General features: G+C 36.1%; 1 protein-coding gene across 1 annotated transcript in view; it reads right to left on the bottom strand.

Annotated features, from left to right (window-relative positions):
- Gabrg3 (gamma-aminobutyric acid type A receptor subunit gamma3) overlaps positions 1-20,288 on the bottom strand; it is a 640,380-nt gene that overhangs the window by 68,940 nt on the left and 551,152 nt on the right. Inside the window, exon 6 of the mRNA XM_047539871.1 lies at positions 8,681-8,818. Within this exon, the coding sequence (XP_047395827.1) occupies positions 8,681-8,818 (138 nt within the window). The remainder of the gene's footprint in view (positions 1-8,680; positions 8,819-20,288) is intronic.

Below are 20,288 nucleotides of genomic sequence, written 5' to 3'. Positions count from 1 at the left end.
ACAACCATACTGAGAAGGCATTTTTTTTTTTTCCTTCTCCTTTATAACAACAGTGCACGGATGGGTAAGAGGAAATACCTGAGGTCAGAAAGCAGGTAAGCAGTTCAGGTGCATTCAAACATAGGATGTCTGAGGATAGTGCTGATGCTCCTGCCTTCTGTGCTCACTCTTTTCAGTGGGCAGTCAAAGAAAATAGGTTTTTAGAAATTAGGTGGAGTGTTGAACAGTGATAATATCTAAAACCTCATAACCTCATACACAGAGCTTTTTTTTTTTTTTGAGTTTGGAAACTGTCTTAGAGTAGCTAGTAAACTTAAAGCTCAAATTGACTTCAAAAATATTGGTTGTACACATCAAGCTATGTAACTTTTGACATAACTGTGGAAGAGCAACTTTTTCTCCTGGGTTTTATGTTTTGCTTTGTTATTCCACTGTGATAACTTAGGGGACCTCTGTGGGGTCTTGTAATGAAATAGGAACCAGGAGAAGAGCTACTAATACAACATAATTAATAATAATTGTAATAATAACTTTGGGTTTCAGTTTCCAACTTAATCTTATCCTCAGATATCTTTGCTAGGAATGCTTCTACTACCAAGCCCTCCGCATGCCCTAGACTTGTGATAAGTATGTCCACTGCAAAGCATGCCTCACATTTCTGGTTCTATCTCACATAGCTTGCTGTAGATGATTTCAAACCCAGGATGCTGTGTTTCCTCCCCACATTATTTCAGATAATTAGACTCAGGTTCAAATGGACATTTGGGACAGCCTTAAAATTGCAAAGAAATAGTTCGGATTGCAAATATCTTAAAGGCTTTAGACGAGAGGGGAAACCAGCTTGCTACAGAGATCACAAAATCAATCTTATTTCCTTTAGTATGAGAACATTACTCTTTTGCCTTTATTTTTATTGGCTATTTTTTAAAATATAAATTTGTTTCTTTCCACACTTTGAATTCCATTGTCTGTTGGTTGTCATGATTCCTGAGGGAATGTTGAACATCATGTTAACTTAGTTCCTGTGAAGGTAATGTGTCTTTTTTGTCTAGATACTTAAAGACAAACCTTCTGCCTTGGTTCAGCAGTGCAATGGTTTTCTTTGCATTCATTCTCTGTAGGTGACAGGCACTCTTGAGTGTGTAATTTCATGTTTTTCATCCACTTAGGTGAAATTCTAAGCCATTCTTTCCTTAGCTATTCCTTCCAACTCATTCTTCATGGCCTCCATTTTTGGGAATCTAATTACATTTGGATTTAATTTCTTTTTCTTTACCAACTACACATGTGGGCGTTTTATATGTGATCTCACATATTTATTGCATTCTTAATTTTTAGATTATTTCTATTTTTTCTTTAGATTTGATATTTACTATTGATTGATTATATAGCTAAGTGGTTTTATTTTCTCCTATACTTAATTAAGATTTAATCTGTATTTTGTATTCTTAATTAAAATTCTGAAATTTTCTTTCTAAAATATCCATTTGGTTCTTTTTCTCATCATGAATTCTGTTCTCTGGTGAAGTTAACCATATTTTCATTTATTCTTTTCCTCTGTTCTCTTAAAATTACGTTAGTTACTTCCATTCTAAAATCCTTGTTGGACAACTCAAACATCTTAATCACCTCTGAGTCTTTTGGTGTCCTCTATTTCTTTGGGCTTTGGTCATTTGTCAATGGTCTGTATTTTGTATGGAAATTTATAAGAAAAAAAATACTTTTTGTTCTTCAGAGAGGATTCATCATTTTCCTTTCTGGCCAATGCACTTGGAGCTAACCACGTCCTACAGTCAGGTGCAGAGAAAGTACAAGGCGGAGCCACAGCTTTTTCTGGTCTATTCACACTTGCTCGGGAGATAACCCTCCCAGGTTCTCACAGAGCTCGGTGTGCTCATAATCCTTACTCCTGTGCACTCTCAGTGATGACCCTTGTCTTGCCAACACTGGTAGATTCTGCCTTCCAGAGGGTTTTGCTTGCCTCCTTCCTTTCCTCCTCACCGTTTCACAACCCAGAAAATGTCTGAAGTGGAGTACTGACTCTTCTTTCCCTCCTTTTCCTTTTTCTGTCTCCCTGAGATAATGCTGAAAGCCTCCAATGATTCAGTCTCACTGAGGTTACAACCAAATCATAACAACTTGATTTCTAGATTCTTTACCCTGACACTTTAGTTCATGCTCCTTTTCAGATGCTCAGCAAGTAGACTGAAAGAAGTTTTCAGGTGGGCCCCTCTCTGTGCAGCGTCTCCTTCTCCAGGATATTGTTCCTCAAGTCTTAGTTGTGTCAGCACTTATCTGATATCTTTAGACAGATCTTAATGTTAATATATCAACTTTTCCCAGTGTATGTCTATGACTGGTTCCCTATAAACCAGTCAATGATGGCTGAACTAGAATTTCACCATTATATAACAGATTCCTTTCTTACTTTCTTTTTCTTTGCATTTTTTTTTTTTTTTTTTTTGGTACCAGGGATTGAACCCAGGGATGCTTAAACATTGAGCCACATCCCCAGCCCTTTTTTATATTTTTATTTAGAGACAGAGTCTCCCTGAGTTGCTTAAGACCTCACTAAATTACTGAGGCTGGCTTTGAACTTACTATCCTCCTGCCTCGCTCTCCGGAGCTGTTGAGATTACAAACGTGCACCACCATGCCCTGCACAGATTCCTTCTTTAAGTAAACTTTTCATTTGACACCCATATTAGATTTCCAAAAAAAGTGTGGACATAGTACAATGAATTCCCTTACACCCTAAACCCAGTTTCTCCTATTATTAACACAAACATTGGTATAGTCTATTTGTCATAATTAATGAACCAATATTAATACATTATTGTTAAAGTCTATATTTTATTCATATTGCCTCAGTTTCCCCCCTAATGTCCTTTTTGTGTTCCACAACCTTAATTAGGGTACTGTATTGGTCTTAGTAGTCATTTTCCCTCAGGCTCCTATTGGTTGTAACATTGTCTCAGATTTTCCTTTTTCATGGTGACCTTGAAAGTTTTGTAGAATATTCCTTAATTGTGATTTGTTTGATATTTTCTTAGTAATAGTCAGAGGTTATGTGTTTGGAGTCAGGGAAGACAGTAGAGGTAAACTACCAATAAACATTCCATCGTGTTAAGGACATATACTGTCAGCACATTCCAACACTGGTGATGTTAACCCAGGATCACCTGGCTGAGGTAATTTTTGTGACTTATCTCCACTGAATCATTCCCCCTCCTTTCTTACTGCACTCTTTGCAAGGAAGTCACTGTGTGCAGTCCATTCTTAAATGGAGGTTATACATTATCTCCTTAAAGGCATACTATCTACATAAATTATTGGGAATTCTGCATGAGAGATTTGTCTATTTTTTTCCCTTATGTATGTATGTATGTATGTAATCATTTATTTATATCTGTGGACTCATTAATATTTATTTTATACCTAGGTTTTAATCCAATACTGCTATATATATTTGACTGGTCGCGTTTTTAATTTTGACCATCGGCATGTCTTTTAGCTGATCCTGTGTCCCCTTGATATACCTCTAGTCTTTTGTGTATGAAGTGAATGTTTTAGTATTGTTTTCCAGCACTATAAGATGTTTCAGGCTCATTTTGCAAATTTCTTACCCCAGATCTATAGTCAGTCATTTCTCCAACAGGACCTGGTTCCTTTCCTTGAGAATGGTATTAGAAACCAAGGTCTGGGTGTTTGTATTGCTCCTTGGGCAGCATTGCCTTTAGGACCTCTCAGGTGACAATCATTCTTAGGGAATAGTTGAGGAAGACAGAAAACTGTGAAGACTGTCCAAAAATATCAGCAACCAAATTAACACACTACATTTAGTAGGAAGATCATTCTTCATTGGTCATGATCCCATAGGAATGTGATTTTTATAATATCTTACAGCTATCATCATTAACATTGGGGTAGCTTAGTGATTTTCAAACTTTGGCATCAGGAGATACCCCCAGAGGGCTCTGTGAAATATAGACCCCTGGTCTCCACCCACCCTGGGTGAGATTGAGATGAGGCCTCATGAACCAGGTGTTACCACTCAGCAGCTCCCAGCTTGCTAAACCCTGAGAATCACTGGCCCAAAGACTGTTTTCTCACTGTGTGGACAAACCATCTACATAGGTTGATGGAAGGACTGAAACCTGCTCAATACTAGAAAATACAAGTAGAAAGAATGAGTCTGGAACAAAGAGAAAATCTCCCTTCTAAATGCAAGAGAAATGTTGTTCCTCTGAGTGTGCTACACTTCCCAGGTTATTGCAGTGGGTTAAATTTGTCCCCCAAAAGTGTTGGAGCCCTATCCCCCAGGATGTGTTAGATGCGACTTTATTTGGAAAGAGGATCTTTGCAGATGATCAAGATAGGATGAAGTCAATAGGGCAAGCTCTAATCCAATATGACTAATATCCTTATAAAAAGGAGAAATTCAGAGATAGAGACAGACTAGGAGGGAAGACTATGTGAAGACACAGAAAGAATACCATTAGAAACCAAGGAGAAAGGCCTGGAACAAGCTTTGGAAAGAATCAATGCTGCTAACACCTTGATTCTAGACTTCCAACCTCCAGAATTGAGACACAAAACTGAGGTTTAAGACCCTCCATTTGTAGCATTATTATTACAGCCCCAAGAAACCCATACAATTATTAGTTCTTGAACAGTCTTTATACATTTTAAGCAAACATATGCTTTGTAGTTTATCAATGTTATTTAGAGTGATCTGAAGAATATTTTTGATACTTTTGTTATATCAACACAGAAAAGTAGAAACTGTCAAATGAAAGTCTGTTTTGGGTCATGTCCAAAGGACATCAAATCTGGAGTGTTGACAGTGGAAATAATGATTTAAGGCAGTTCACCTTAAGGTATCTGGTGTTGGTAAAGCACCTGGAGACTCATGATGCTGAAGTTTTTCAGTTTTTCCTTTTAAAATAAATTCCCTAGCAGAATTATTTACATAGACTTAAAAATATGGAATAAAAATATCTTCCATCCTCTTTAAACTTCAAAATAATTGTGAAAATCAATTAGATAGTGCTGCCAATGCTTTAATCTTCTTGGAAGAAAGGGATTATGTGTGTTTGACCTTTTGACCAAGTGCAGATCAAAAATATTCAGAAAAAAAAGGTAGTGCCTGTACTGAAAATGTAGAGATTTTGTTTTGTTGTCATTCATCAAACAATAAGTATAATAATTATTTACATAGCATTTAAATTGTATTCTGTATTATAAGCAATATAGACATGACTTACATTATATGGGAGGATGTGCATAGTTGATATGCAAATACCATGCCATTTTATACAAAGGAAATGAGTGTCTGTGGATGTGGGCGTCTGTGGAGATCCTGAAACCAATCCCCTGAGGATACCGAGGGACAGCTCTGTGTGTTCTTGCCATCATCATTATTTTGAGTTAGGAGATTTAAAACAAGGAATAGCATTTGTCTACAAAAAGACTTTGATCTGGCAGATCTTCTAAAATTCCAACACCATGGGTGATCCTCCACCTGGCAAAAATGGCAGCCACATTTAGCAAGTAGTTGTGTTTTATGAATATTTATCAGTCTGTTAACACCTCAATTGATGCTGAATGTGACCAGAAAAGCATACAGAGAACAACACACCAAGCCACAAGCACAGCATGATCTCTTGTGTTTGCAGGCTCTGACTACCACTCTCCTCTCTCACTTTATCTTGACTCTGCAGCAGTGCTACATAGTTACATACAGGAAATTTTCTCATCCACCCTTCTTGCACCTTCTTGCAGTCCTTCATCATGACTAGGGGTTTAAGTTTTCCCTCTGCAAAATGGGGTTTCGATAAATGAATAAATAAATGGTTATAATGAAATGTTCTATTTACTTTTAAAAGATTATGAAAAAGCTCACCAGCAAGTCAAAGTTAGGCACTTATGATGCTGCTTTAGGGTAAGAAGAAGCTGAATGCCTCCTTTTAAGATCTGTCAGGTCTGGACATGAGTCCCATTAACCTTAAATTTCAAACAGAGTGTGGGATGACTTGGGAATTCCCTTAGTAAGAAGTGGATTATCAGGTCAGAACTTCCAGAACTTATAAATAATATTTCTAAGACCACTCTGGGGATCTAAAAAGGTGATGTGAAGCTAAGAATGTTATTAAGAAACATTGAATAACATGAAATCCACCTGAGTTGAATTCATCTCCAGAGTATGAAGGTCAACTGTTGCTACAGTAGATAAATTTTTGCAGGTACAGGTAATTTTGGTTTTGGTTTTTATACTTGGAGACATGACCACATAAGAATGGGACTAACAAATAATAACATAAAAAGAGTGCTACAGTTTGGATCTGGAATTTCCCTTAACAGCTTATATGTTGAAGATTTGTTCCCTGGAGTGGTGCTGTTGGGAGATTGTGAAACCCTTGAGAGGTGAGCCTCAGTACGAGGACTTTACTGAGGGCATGACATGAGGAGAATGGTTTTACTCCACCATGTGCTTCTGCCATTTTGTGTTGCCTCATGATTGGCCCAAAATTATGGGAACAATTGATTATAGACCAAAACCTCTAAAACCATTAGACAAAATAAATCTTTTCTCTTTATAAGTTGATTTTCACAGGTATTTGTTATAGTAATAGAAAACTGACAAGCACAAAAGTTATCCACATTTTTTTTTTTTTACTTCTCTTTTTCCAGTAAATACATATTGTAGTACTAATGAATCCATTTCTTGGTTCACATAGTCTGGATTCAGCCAACAATGAACAGTGATTCTCTTGTTAGATCTGTTATGTTGATGCTGTGATGGTAGACTTATAATGGCTAGTAATGCATAGAAGATTAATTAATGAACATATGAGTGGAATTTTTTTTTATCATCCCAAGGAGGTTTTCCTTTTTTTATGATTATGAGTAGAACCATAAAATGATACTTTTTTTGGTTATTTTACAAATTATTCAAATGTTCAGGGTTGTGAAGTTTTTTGGTACTGGGGATTGAACCCAGGTGTACTTTACCACTGAGCCACATCCCTAGTCTTTTATACTTTTTAAAATTTTGAGACAATGTCTTGCTAAGTTTCTTAGGGCCTCACTAAGTTGCTGAGGCTGGCTTTGAATTTGTAATCCTCCTATCTCAGCCTCCTGAGTCACTGGGATTATAGGCATGCGGCACCACAGTTGTGAAACTTTTAAAGAGAATAGACGTAGATCCATTCTAATTTCTTTGTAAGTCACGGTAACACCTCACACAATACTTGATCAGAATTGATCACTTCAATTCCACTGCTCCTTCTATTGCCTACTTCCCTGAGCTAGTGTTCCTTTGCAATCATTTTCAAAACCCCTGAGCCAATTGTTTTCCATTTCCTTTTGTTTAACATCCTCTTGCCATTGCCAACAACACCAGGAAGAGAAGCTCAGCCTCCACTCTTAGCATTTAAATACAGAATAATCCTCTATTTGGTAACACTCTTGCAACTTTACACCCCACTCCTCTGCTGGAACAGTCCAACCTCTCAGAGTGCTATTGGATTGTTAATGTAGGGGACTCATAACTGGGAAGAAACTTCTTTAACACATTTCTTTTCATGTTGCCACCAGAGTTCACTTAAGTAAGTTATGATCTTCTTTTAACCTTGTCATTGTTTAATATTTAAACATAGATCCCATTTCTCAACTTCACCATCATGACACCCATAGGAAATCTTTTGCTTTTCTTCTTCAATTAGGTAACTTTGTCAGGACCATTCTTGATGTATGAATGGATCTCTGTTTTGCAATTGTACCAAGAATTTGTAGTGTCCTGTCAGCACATTTACAATTAATTATAAAATCTGACATCTTAATCTAGTTGTCAATGAAGTAAATTATCAGAGGATTTTAAAAGTGAACAAATTATGCATTGTACTAATAATATCTGTAGAGAAGTTGACTTTAACCTCAATCTGTACCTGACATCCTGCCCAAATACAATCATTTGCAAACTAGTGGGCCATAGGAATAAGTAAATACCAAAATTGAAAAGCAGACACATACATAAAACAACAAAATTAAAACATATTAATATGCAAAGTGTCTTTTCATCTAATTACATGCTTTATAATATGCACAAATGATCACTTAAAAATCAAATTGGTAGCTAATTATTATGCTCAATCTATTGAAAAAGAATTTCAAAATTTGAGATGAAATAGACTAGAATAAAAGGAAGAAGCTAGAAACAAAAACTCAAAGCACATTTCACACCAGCTCCTTTTATTTGCAAATTCTCAATCATGTTTGTTCTTATCATGTATGTGGAAAGTTATAGAACTTCATTAGTATAATTGGTTTATATAAATATGGTATTGAATAATCCTAGTTAGGTTTATAAACAATGCAAACATAGCTCTGCTTCCAAAGTATCAATAAATTCTAATTATATCTCTCTCATCCCAATTAAAACACTTAAAATATTTTCACTTTTGAATTAGTTGTTTTGTCTCAAGTATCACTTGTGTATCATGTTGCCCTAACATAATTAGTTGAAAACATATACATTAAAGGATTCCAAATTAAGTTTCTGACTAGATATAGCCTTAGGCCTCAGGGGAAGAAAAGGTAAGGAAAACAAAAGCAAAAACAAAAACAAAAAATAAAAAACAGAACTCTTTGAGAGCTGTACCTTTTTATTAATTCCTACCTGCAGAAGTTGTCACGATTTCTGTGGTATTTCTGAGGCCCATGAAGTCAAACTGATAAAGCCGCCATGATTTCTGATCAGCTGCCTCAACTGAATTTTTTCTCCATCTATAAATCATTTCTTCTTTGGGGTAGCCATCTAAAAACAGACAAAAATATTAGCACTTAGAGATGGAGATTTATAAATCACTAATGTCAAATTGTAATTCTGCTCACTTTTAAAAATTTTTTCTTGTTAGTTATAGATAACAGTAGAGTGTATTTTGACATATTATACATATATGGAGTATAACTGCCCATTCTTCTGGTTGTACATGATGTGGAGTTACATTAGTGGTATATTCATATATGTATATAGGAAAGTAATGCCCGATCCATTCTACTTTATTTCCTATTCCCATTTACCCTCTCTTCCCTTCAATCCCCTTTAATTCTGTTCACTTAACAGGACTAAGAATGTGAGGCTGTAATGGTTAATTTGAATTGTCGACTTGATTGGATTAAGAGATACCGATGATTGAGGCTTCTGGTGTGTCAATGAGGGCTTTTCTTGGAATGATTGGAATATGGGATAGTGAACTGAAGTGGAGATGCTCTGTAAGTGTCGGTAGCACTGCCCAGTAGGATGGTGGTTTGGATGGAATGAAAGTGGAAAGAACAAGGAAGTAGATGCAGATGCAAGTTCAGTTCTTCTTTAATGGGTTCTTGATTGCTGCTTCCATCGTCTGAGGATATTGGACTCTGGCTTCTTCACTATTGCAAAGCAGACTCTGCCAGTAATTCTTCAGGTAGTTTCCAGAAGCCTTGTTCTCAGACTAGGGTAGCACTGTTGATCCTTCTTGTTCTGGGGCTTCTACCTCTTTGACTGGGCATCAGGTGGTTCTTCCAGCTCTCCAGCTGCAGACGGCCATTGTGAACTATCCAGCTTCTGGTTGTGTGAACCAATCTAATAAATTCCCTTTTTATAATCATATTTCCTATTGATTCTGTTCCTCTAGAGAACTCTGACTAATACAGAGGCCATGTTTGTTCTCCAATTTTTTTCAGAGACATGGAAACTCAAAACCAAAGGGTAGTGCCACCTAACTCTGGGGTAGATCTTCACAATCAATAAGGTGTTCTTCAGTCACAAGCCTGGCCATTGTCTGTATGGATGCAGTAAATGGGAGGCCATTGGTTTCATGTCTTTAACTTCTGAAAGCCGTGGCTGTAATTGACCTTTCAAGAGTTAAGGTGCCAGTCAATGTGTCATGGGCTCCCAGATACCACAGATCTAACAGCATGGCCCACATTCATCACACCTTCCCCCCTTTCCAAGAATTTAGGTCATCCAGATCTCAGGAGTGATATTTAATAAGGCAATCATTCACAGATACAAGAGATCAACTGACTCCCAGCACTTGATACGGTTTGGATGTGCCCCTAACCCCTCAAGACACATGTTTATGTGCTAGAGGCTTGATCCAGTGTAACAGTACTTCAAGAGGTGGGGACTTGTGGGAGGTTATAAGGCATCATCCTCATGAATAGATTAATGTCTTCCTCAAGACTGGTAAATTCTCTCAAGACTGGTTCGGTCTTGTGGGACTAGGTCAAGTGTCAAGAAGGGACTGCGTGAGCACAGGAGTGGGTTGTTATTAATTCCTTCTCATACCTGCTCCTTCCCCACACTCTCACTTCCTCTTTCCACTGTTTGTCACAGTATAAAGCAGCATGAGGACCTCACCAGGAGTTGAACAAACAGTGATGCCACACTCTTGAACCACCAGAACTGTGTTAAATAAATCTATTTTCTTCCAAATTATCCAGCTTCAGATAACATTTTACGGCAACAGAAAACTAAGGCAGCACTAATATGATTAGTTTCCAGTTTTGATTAGCAAACTTGGACCTCTTCCAGAGACCAGTTCCTATATTGTTAGTTACCTCTGGAAGCAAGATCCTGGTGCTTCTGTTGCCTTAGGCCCAGAACTGGTGAACTTCCTAGGACTGGGGCATCATGAGTGGTTGCTCTGCCCCACTTCTGATGGTGGTGTTACTAGGGTTCCATGGCTCCCTAAATATGAGCTGGATGTTGGCTAAGTGCCTGCTTCTCTGACTACATTTCTACATCTGGGTTCCCTGTTATGAGTCATGCTTGAACAACACCATTCACTCTGTGCAAGAGGGCTGACTTGGTATGCTTGCATCCCTTAGAAGTTCTGTCCTTCACCAGGCCCTGCAGCTGGTTTTGCTCAATGCCTCACTCCAAGCAGCAGGCCTAGGTCCTAGTTGTTACCAAACACCCAACAGCATTGGTATTACTGGTCTTTTGCTGATCAACCTAGACACTGATGGCAGGACTCTGGAAGGAAGAAAGGTTTGCACCATTTGGTGAGTTATCCTGAATACAAAAAAAGCATTGATGTATACATAGTTAAACAAAAATATTAATAAAATGGTTGAACATTGATGAGTAAACATTTGGATCAGTTCATAAAACTCTTAAAGACAAACCTTCTTGATTGTTTTCTCCTTTCTGCTGACATTGTTGGCTCCTTCATTCAAACAGTGAAATGGAGCACAGACATACCTCTGCTTTCTGACAATGTGTTAACCTTTAAAATTACTGCCGACATAGCAGGGCACTGTCTCTATCCTAACTTGACAAGGTTGAGCTCAAGGCTCTCACACTCAGATTGAAACATCTCTACACAGTTGTGAAACATTTTACTTGGCTATTAGCCATTGTCCTGACTTACTTAAATCCTTAATAGGCTGATGTGATTAGAAAAGGTACTCCATGCTACAATTCTTTTTAATTTGCTTTTAAAAATAACTTTATTGAGCTGTAATTCACACATTAAATGTGCACAATTTGGTGGCTTTTAGTATACTCCCAAGTGGTACAACCACTATCATATTCTAAATTTGGAATAGTTTCATCCTTCCAAAATGAAACTCTAGACCCATTAGCAGTGACTGCCTATTCCCCCTCCCCACAACCACCTTGTAACTCACCTAGTCCTAGGCAACCATTAATATATATTGTATGTGTAGACTTGCTCATTCTGCTTACTTCATATAAGTGGAATCGTAAACATGTAATCTTCTGTAACTGTTTTCTTTCACTTAGCTTAATGTGCTTAAGTTCACTCATATTGCAGCATATATCAGTGCTTCATTCTTATTTATCACCAAATATTCCATTGTATGTATATACCATATTTTGTTTATCCACTCATCAGTTGACAGATGTTTTGGTTGAGTTCACTTCATTATTATGAATAATGCTGTTATGAACATTTGTGTATTGGATTTTGTGTTGATATATGTGTTTACTCTTGGGTATACATGTAGGAGTACAATTGTTGAGTCAGTCTAACTCTATGTTTAATACTTTGAGAAACTGCCAGACTTTTTCAAAAATAACTCACCTTAAAATCCTACCACTGAAATATGAGGATTTCAGTTTCTTCAATCTTCTCCAATACTTCATTAGTGTCTGTGGTTTTGATTGTAAAAATTGTAGTAGGTGTGAAGTGGATCTTACTGTTATTTCATTTTTCATTTCTCTAAGGACTGATAATATTGAGCATATTTCCATGGTTCTATTGGCCATATGTGTCTTCTTTGGTAAGGTGTCTGCTCATGTCTTTGGCTCATTTTAAATTGGGTTGTTTTTATGTTGTTGAATTTTAAGAGTTCTTTATGTATTTTGACTACAAGTCCTTTATCAGATATATGTTTGTAAATATTTTCTCATTCCGTGCCTTATCTTTTTTTGTTTGTTTTTTGAAAGCAACTGGATATTTTTATTGTGGAGATATCTCTGTGTGTGTGTGTGTGTGTGTATATATATATATATATATATATATATATATATATATATATAATAGAATTTACCATTTTAACCATTTTAAGTGTGCACTTCAGTAGCATGAATTAGGTTCACAATGATGCACATTTATATGACTATCCATTTTTAGATTTCCTTTTCTTTTTAATTGACTTTAAGTATTGGAGAATTTCTAGGTTCCCAGCAAGTCTAACAAAAGGTACAGAGATGACCTACATACCCCTTTCCCACTATCAACCACCCTCATCAGAGTGGTTTCACTTGTTAGCAAATGATGACACTATAGTGATGTATGGACTCAACCAGAGTCCATAGTTTACATTAGGGTTCACTCTTGTTGCCTATTCACCATTATAATATCGTACATGGTAGTTTTACTGACCTACATGTCCTCTGTGTCTCATTTATTCATCCTACTGTCCACCCTTTGACCCTGGAAACTACTGGTATTTTTACTGCCTACATAATTTTGCCCTTCTAGAGTATCATATAGTTGAAATCATTCAGTGTGAGGCTATTTCATGATGGTTTATGAGCAATATGTATTTAAGTTTCTTTCATATTTTTTCATGGCCTGAATGCCCATTTCTATTTAGTGTTGAATAATATTCCATTTTCTGGATGTGCCATATTGTATTTATCCAGTCACATACTTAAGGACATCTTGATTTCTTTTAAATTTTAACAATTATGAATAAAGTTGCTGTAAATATACATGACAAGTTTTTGTGTGGATATGGCTGGTATTTTGATACTCTCTTTTTCATATTTGAAGGTAAGTTTTGCTAAGAATAGAATTATGGGTCAACTAATTTTCTTTTAACACTTTTGAAGGTGTCATTTAATAGTCTTATGGCCTTCATAGTTTCTTTTGAGAAATCTCTTGTTAATTATATTTCAACTTACCTGTTTTCAGTTTTTTTCTCCTTGTCTTCAAAATCATTAACTTGATTATGATATATAAATCTCAATCTCTTTAAGTTCATTCAAGTTCCTTAAGCATCTTGGATTAATAGACTGTTTTTGTCAAATTTTTGGTCATCATTTCTTCAAATAATTTTGTCCCTGTTTCCCTGTTCTTCTCTGAGACTCCCATTTTGTGGTTGTTGATATGCTTACTATGTGCCAGAGACAGGTATGTGAGTTTCTGTATATTTTGTCCCTTGACTTTACATTTTGTTGCTTTCACTGGGTAATCTCTGCTGTCCAATCCTCAAGTTTTCTGATACTTCCTTCTGTCTTCTCAGATTGTTGTTGTACCCAGCTAGTGAGTTTTCTACTTTAGACATTGTATTTTTCAACTACAGAATTTCTATTGGGTTCTTCTAAAAATTGTCTTTCTTTTCACTGATATCATTTATTTTGTGAGATATTTTGTCATACTTCCATTGAATTATTTAGACATGGTTTCTTTTAGTTATTTGAATGTATTTAAGCTAGCTGATTTAAAACTTTTTTCTAATACATCCAACATCTTGGATTCATAAATGATAATGTCTATTGCAGGACTTTCCCCTATGTATGGGTCACATGTTTTCTGTTTCTTTTCAGGTTTTGTAGTTATTTTGCTGTGAACCAGATTTTGTAGGTAATGTATTTTGATAACTTTGATATATTTCTTCCTGCACTACAGGTTTTGTTTATATTGTTTTTCTTCCTGCTGCTTATTTGCTAAGTGATTCTCATAGACTAATTTTGTAGATTTTGAACTCCAGTGTATGCCCACTGAATTTTCGGGTATTTATTTGTCATCGTTCTTGCTTTTATGTTATTATTATCGTTTGGAAGCTTGGGCCCCTTTGGTTTACTTTTGGTTCATAATAATTAAGTGATCAACCAATAATCAGTCACAATAGTTCCTTAAATGTCTTGCCTTTGCCTTTCGACCTTGGACATTATCACCATCATCACATCACCTTCTTCATCACTATCACCATCATCCTCATTTTCATCACTATCATCATCATAATGACCACCATTAAAATCCTCACCATCAAAATCATCTTCATCATATTGTTGTATATTTATCTGCAATTGCAGTTTAGGGACATTCCAAGGTGTCTCTAGACAGTGAGTCCCACAATAATCCTAACAGCATAGGTATTGATGTTCCCATTTTATAGATATGGAAGATGAGGTACAAAGACACTGAGTATGCATCTCAGGAAGAGCCGGAATAGAAACTTTTATCCCTCCCTTCACCTGCTTGTCTTATTTGATCTTCTCATTGTCATGTTCCCAATATCCATGCTCCTCAACTTATAGTTTCCTTCAAACTGTACAGTCTTCACAGAGCACATTGGTCACTAAATCCATTTTTCTCAAAAGCAGAGAAGGAATCGTTTTCCAAAGGGTTTATGGTCTTGATCTTTCTGGAAATGCAGATAATGGTAGTCCTTTCAAAAGAACCTTGCTAAGAATTGTCAGTGTTTTACAAAATAGTGTGTCAACCATATCTTCCCTGAAGACAAGGAATAAACACCTTTGTTCTTTGGAGGACGATTTATAAAACACTTCTTACTTCTAAGAAAGCTTCACAGCTAATGATGAGCCCCAGGCCCAGGAAGAAATGCCTTGGAGCAGAAGCAGATAAACCAAGGAGCCAAGGAAGCTGAGACCATAGAACCCTCACTTGCAGGGGTCTTTCTAAAGCCCTGGAGGTGGCACTGCAAAGTTTTGGTCATAATTTTGAGTGATTAGAGAAGGATTTCCATCCTCATTTGCTTCCTCTTTCTTGGCATTTTTGTTGTATTGTTGACTTGCTGAACTTTAAAATTTTTGTATGGAAGTCATCACTCATGTTTATATTAATCTTATATTTATGTTTAAGTAACATTTCCTTAAAACATGCTCAGATAAATATTTCCAAAATTTGATTGCAATTATTTTATTAATTAGTGAATTTTTCGAGACTAGATCTCACTGTGAAGCCCAGGCTTACCTTGAACTCTGGGCTCAAGCAATCCTCCCCACTTGGCCTTTCAAGTAGCTGGGACTACAGACACAGGACGCCTTATTTTTGTGTTTATTTTATTAGTCATTCTGAGATTATTTTGATCAATACCTTCCTTCTTAACTGTCCATTTTCTGTGATATGAACAAATACTACTTGTCCATTTTTTAAAGAAATAATGCCTGTGATTAGGAAAATAAAGTTTTCTTATCAACAAAGGTAATTCCTATTCTTTCCATCAGTTTGTCTGTCTGATCGTACATTGGGGGGCATTACTGAAGTTCACACCAAGGAGCATGCTCAAAGTGGAGGCACCTGCTCTTCAGTATCACTATCTGGCTCTGATGATGAGAAAGCCCATCTTCAGACCCTCTGTGTGAAGTCCCTAAAACAAAGCATTTTAAAATATATTTTGATGCTAGAAATAATATTAAAAAATATCTAAGACAAAAAAGAGAAAGTCTTTAACTCCTGCATATTGTCTGTGTGTGTGTGTGTGTGTGTGTGTGTGTGTGTGTTAACAAAAAGCTTGAGGCTGGGTACTTCATGAGGTTCATATAGCTCACAGTCCTGAAGGTTCAAGAACATGGTCCTGATGTTGGCTTCTGGTGAGGTCCTTACTATTTCAGACAAAGAGTATCACACTGTAGGAGCGCATGCAAGATCAGGGAGCAGTGAGTGTAGACGAGATCGCATGGTGAGAGAAGAAGTGAAAGACTAAGCCAAGAACCTGAACTTGCTCTATAAAACCCTCTCTCAAGGTTACCAATTCAGTCTTATGAGAACTCGAACTCATCCCCTCAAGAAAAGCAGTAAGCTCTCTTAAGAACCTAATTGCCTCTTAAAGGCATCAACTCCAACATTTCCATGTTGAGTACCAAGCTCTAGCCTGAGTTTTGATGGTGACAAGCCCTGCTCAACCTTGAGCACCTACATTTGCATTTACTTAATGAGTGTCCCCAGTTTTCATTAAAATTAAGTTATATTATTTATAACCATTATTTGTTTGATACACATAATGACCTATAACCTAATATCTAAATTATCATTTTGTGAATAATAGTCTCTAAAGTATACCAGAAAATCCCAGTCCTAGTCATAATTGTACATTATTTTGGAAACCTAATAAAATTTATTTCTCACCTAACTTGTTTTAGCTGCCTATGGTAAAAACACAGAAATCATTTCTTTTTTCTTAAATAATGAAATATACAAAATTAGATATTAGAAAGAAGAAAAGTAACAACTGGCCAACTAGCTTTTTCTATTGAATATTTCATAGATTAAATAAAAATATCACTGATTCATGAGCCAGATATTTGCAGTTTCAGTGGTTGGTGAAAATCTGTCAGGAAGCTCAGTCTCCTTCTTTTAATACAATCAGACTCAACAAACAACACCATTTCGAGATAAGATAGCATTTTCCTTTGTAAAACATTTCACTTTGCTGATTCTAATTCTCCAAGACAGGAGTATTTCTCTCCTTTTCCATAGTTTCAAATTTTCTTTCAAAACAATTTAGGTTTCACAGAAGAAAAATAGAAGGTTGCAAAGAGAGCTTATGAGAGAAAACGCCAGACTCGGGTGGCTCCTCAGGGAATTCGACTAAACCTTGAACAATCAGATACTGTCCGTGCTACTTCACCAGTCTAGAGAGCAGTAAATGGAGGAAAACTATCTAATTGCATTTTTATATAGTGAGTATAACAATGATATACAGCCTGATAATCAAGGCACAAGAGAAGCAATCTCACTTGCAAATGTTGACGTAAAACCTCACATGATAGCTAATAGAATCCATCAGCACATTATTTTAAATACATGACAGCCTAATTGGATTTGTGCAGGAATGAAAGGGAAGAAATTCATTAATATAACCTATTATACATTCATTTCCATTGAAGGTAAAAGGCATTTGATAAAATGCAGTATACATTTATGTTAAGAATACTCAACAACCTAGAAATTAAAGGATGTTTCATAGGTATGTAGGTAGGTAGGTAGATACATGGATTTCCTAAAAACCAATAATTTAATTAATAGGAGCTCATTAGAGAATTTTCCTTTTTTAAAAATTTAAAACTAATTAATATTCAATACCTCTTTTTATATCATTATATTAGACATATTATTCAACAGACTCCCAGAAAAATAAATTAAAAAACTAGAGTCATACAAATTAGAAAGAGATATGTATCCAGATGACAAAGAAAGAATGAATGGAAATTAGAACAAATAATTTGTTATAAAATATCTTTCGTAAACTTAACAAAATATGCAAACTTTGTAAAAGGAAGTCCATAATTAGTACAGGGCCAAAAATAGATCGAATAAATGGAGAAACCATGATCTGGGAGACTCAACAACCTAAAGATGTTGATTCTTCCCAAGTAACAGTATAAATTCAACGTGAACCTGATTGGAAGACTTTTTTTTCCCCCTGTTTCTGGACATATTGATTATAAATTTTATTTAGAAGAACAATCAAGCAAGAATAGTTAGGAGAAGTTCAATTCTTCTTTTATTAAATATTATAAAGCTTCTAACCTAAATACAAGTGTGCATGAGTACATCTGTCCTGCTTTATTGCAAATTCTCTTGGACTTAGATCATGACGAAGGCAGCAAATTAACTTAGTAGGAGGAAGAGGAAGTTTATGATCAGTGAAAGCCATATGAGAAAAAGATAAATTTGGATCCATCTCTATACCATATGCCAGAATAAATTTCAAATAGATCAGAGATATAAATAAAAAGAGAGAGAGAGAGAAAGAGAGAGAGAGAGAGAGAGAGAGAGAGAGAAACAGATAGACACTAAGATGGGGACATATGAATGAATTCCTTTGTAACACTGGACTTGAAAAAGATTTTTCTAATGATCATTCCAAATCTAGAAGCAATTGAAAATATCTTTGTAAAACTGTCAGCATGAAAAGTGATTTTGAAAGTAACTCAGTAATAAATAATTAAGTGACCCTACAAGGAAAATAAAACCGACAAATAATGAAGTAGGGAAAATATACTTAATGGAGCACAGATTAATTACATTAATGAATAATATAAATACAAGAAGAAATAATATAAAAAAATCCAAAGGGAAAATGAATGACTAAAAACGATGAACAGATAGTTAACAGAGGAAGAAATAAAAATGGATTATAAACTGGTAAAATAAAGACATTCAAATTCAATCTTAACAAGAAAAAATGTGGAAGGTGCCTGGTGCCACCAAATTATACTGAAATTTGATAAGTAAAAGAAGGGAATTAAGTATTTTCCCCTCTTTCAAATATGGACTGAATTCCAGGCTAAATAAATATTGATGTGGGAGAGTTTCTTTGCTGGCAGTTTTGGGGATATAGCTCATGGGTTTACATAAGCTAGGCGAGCACTGTGGCACTGTCCTGCAAAGCCAGCCCTGAAGTCCCCCCACTCTTTTTAGATAGACAAACTGCTAAAAAATGAAGGAAGAAAGATGACATTAAGACACACCGGCTTTGCACCATCTGTTGCATCTGGGAGCCCAGAGGCAAAGAGCTGATATTCATGAATTGTCAGTCTTCCCCTCACTAATGCAGCACAACCATGTCTCTTCTCTCAGGAGGAAAGAGGAATCACACGGGACTGCCTAGCATGTGTTCTTTTTCAAGAGTTGGAACCTGCAGCTACTAGGGCTCTAGAGTTAACCACCCATGTACAGGAAATAGGAGGGATAGAGGAATACCTTCCATGATACCATGAGAGTGTAGATAACTACCTGGGGCATGGGAGACCCTAGGCACAGAGTCCTGGTTTCTGTCCAAATAAATAGAAGGAATTCTTTTTTTTTTTTTTTTTTTTTTTTTGCAGTACTGGGGATCGAACTCAGGGCCTTGTGCTTGTGAGGCAAGCACTCTACCAGCTGAGCTCTCCCCAGCCCTGAAGGAACTCTTACTGATAAAAAGAAACCAGAGAAATATCAACCAAATGTAATGTGTAGACCTCAATTTATATGGATTCAAACAAGCCAATTGTAAAAAGGAATAAATGGAGCTGGATGTGGTGGCACATGCCTGTAAATCCCAGAATCCCAGCAGCTCAGAAAACTGAGGTAGGAGGATTGTGGGTTCAAAGCCAGTCTCAGAAACTTAGGGAGGCCCTAAGCAACATAGTGAGACCCTGTCTGTAATTAAAATATAGAAAAGGGCCGAGGATGTGGCTCAGTGGTTAAGTGCCCCTGGGTTCAATTCCTAGTACCAAAAAAAAAAAAAAAAAAAAAAAAAAGACAAATTGTGCATGGGTTGAGTGCTTCTACGACACTGAAGAATCTATATTCATTTTGTGTGATAACAATATGGGATTTACGGAAGCTCATATCCATTAGAGACATTTAATGAAATATATACAGGAGAATCCATAGAATAGCTAACATTTACCTTTAAAGTATGTTTTACAAATGAGAAGATATATGAAACTAAAACAGTAAAAACTGATGCTGAATAACTGGCACATTAGGTTTCACTACATTATTTAATCAATTGAAACTAAAGTCTATATTTAGTCAATTAAATAGCTGTTTTGAAGTTCAAAATATTTATTAAAATAAAGTTTGATGTGTATACCCAAAATAGCAGTACTAGCTGTCCTAGGCCCTGGATTCAAACTCTCCCATGTCCTTACATGCCATAAGAGTTTGATCCTATTAACTACTTAAGCCCTTTGTAGATCTTAGACCCTTTTCTGTGAATTATGGAGAGTGGGGATAGGATTCTTATCTCTTAATAGTGCCACAGTACTGAGGACTGCATGGAATTATATGTTGCAGACTGAATTTTGGGCT

The sequence above is a fragment of the Sciurus carolinensis genome, chromosome 2, assembly GCF_902686445.1.
Source record: "Sciurus carolinensis chromosome 2, mSciCar1.2, whole genome shotgun sequence".
Classification (NCBI taxonomy): Eukaryota; Metazoa; Chordata; class Mammalia; order Rodentia; family Sciuridae; genus Sciurus; species Sciurus carolinensis.
The sequence above is the reverse complement of the archived record's forward strand: the minus strand, read 5'-3'. Positions and strand labels throughout refer to the sequence as shown.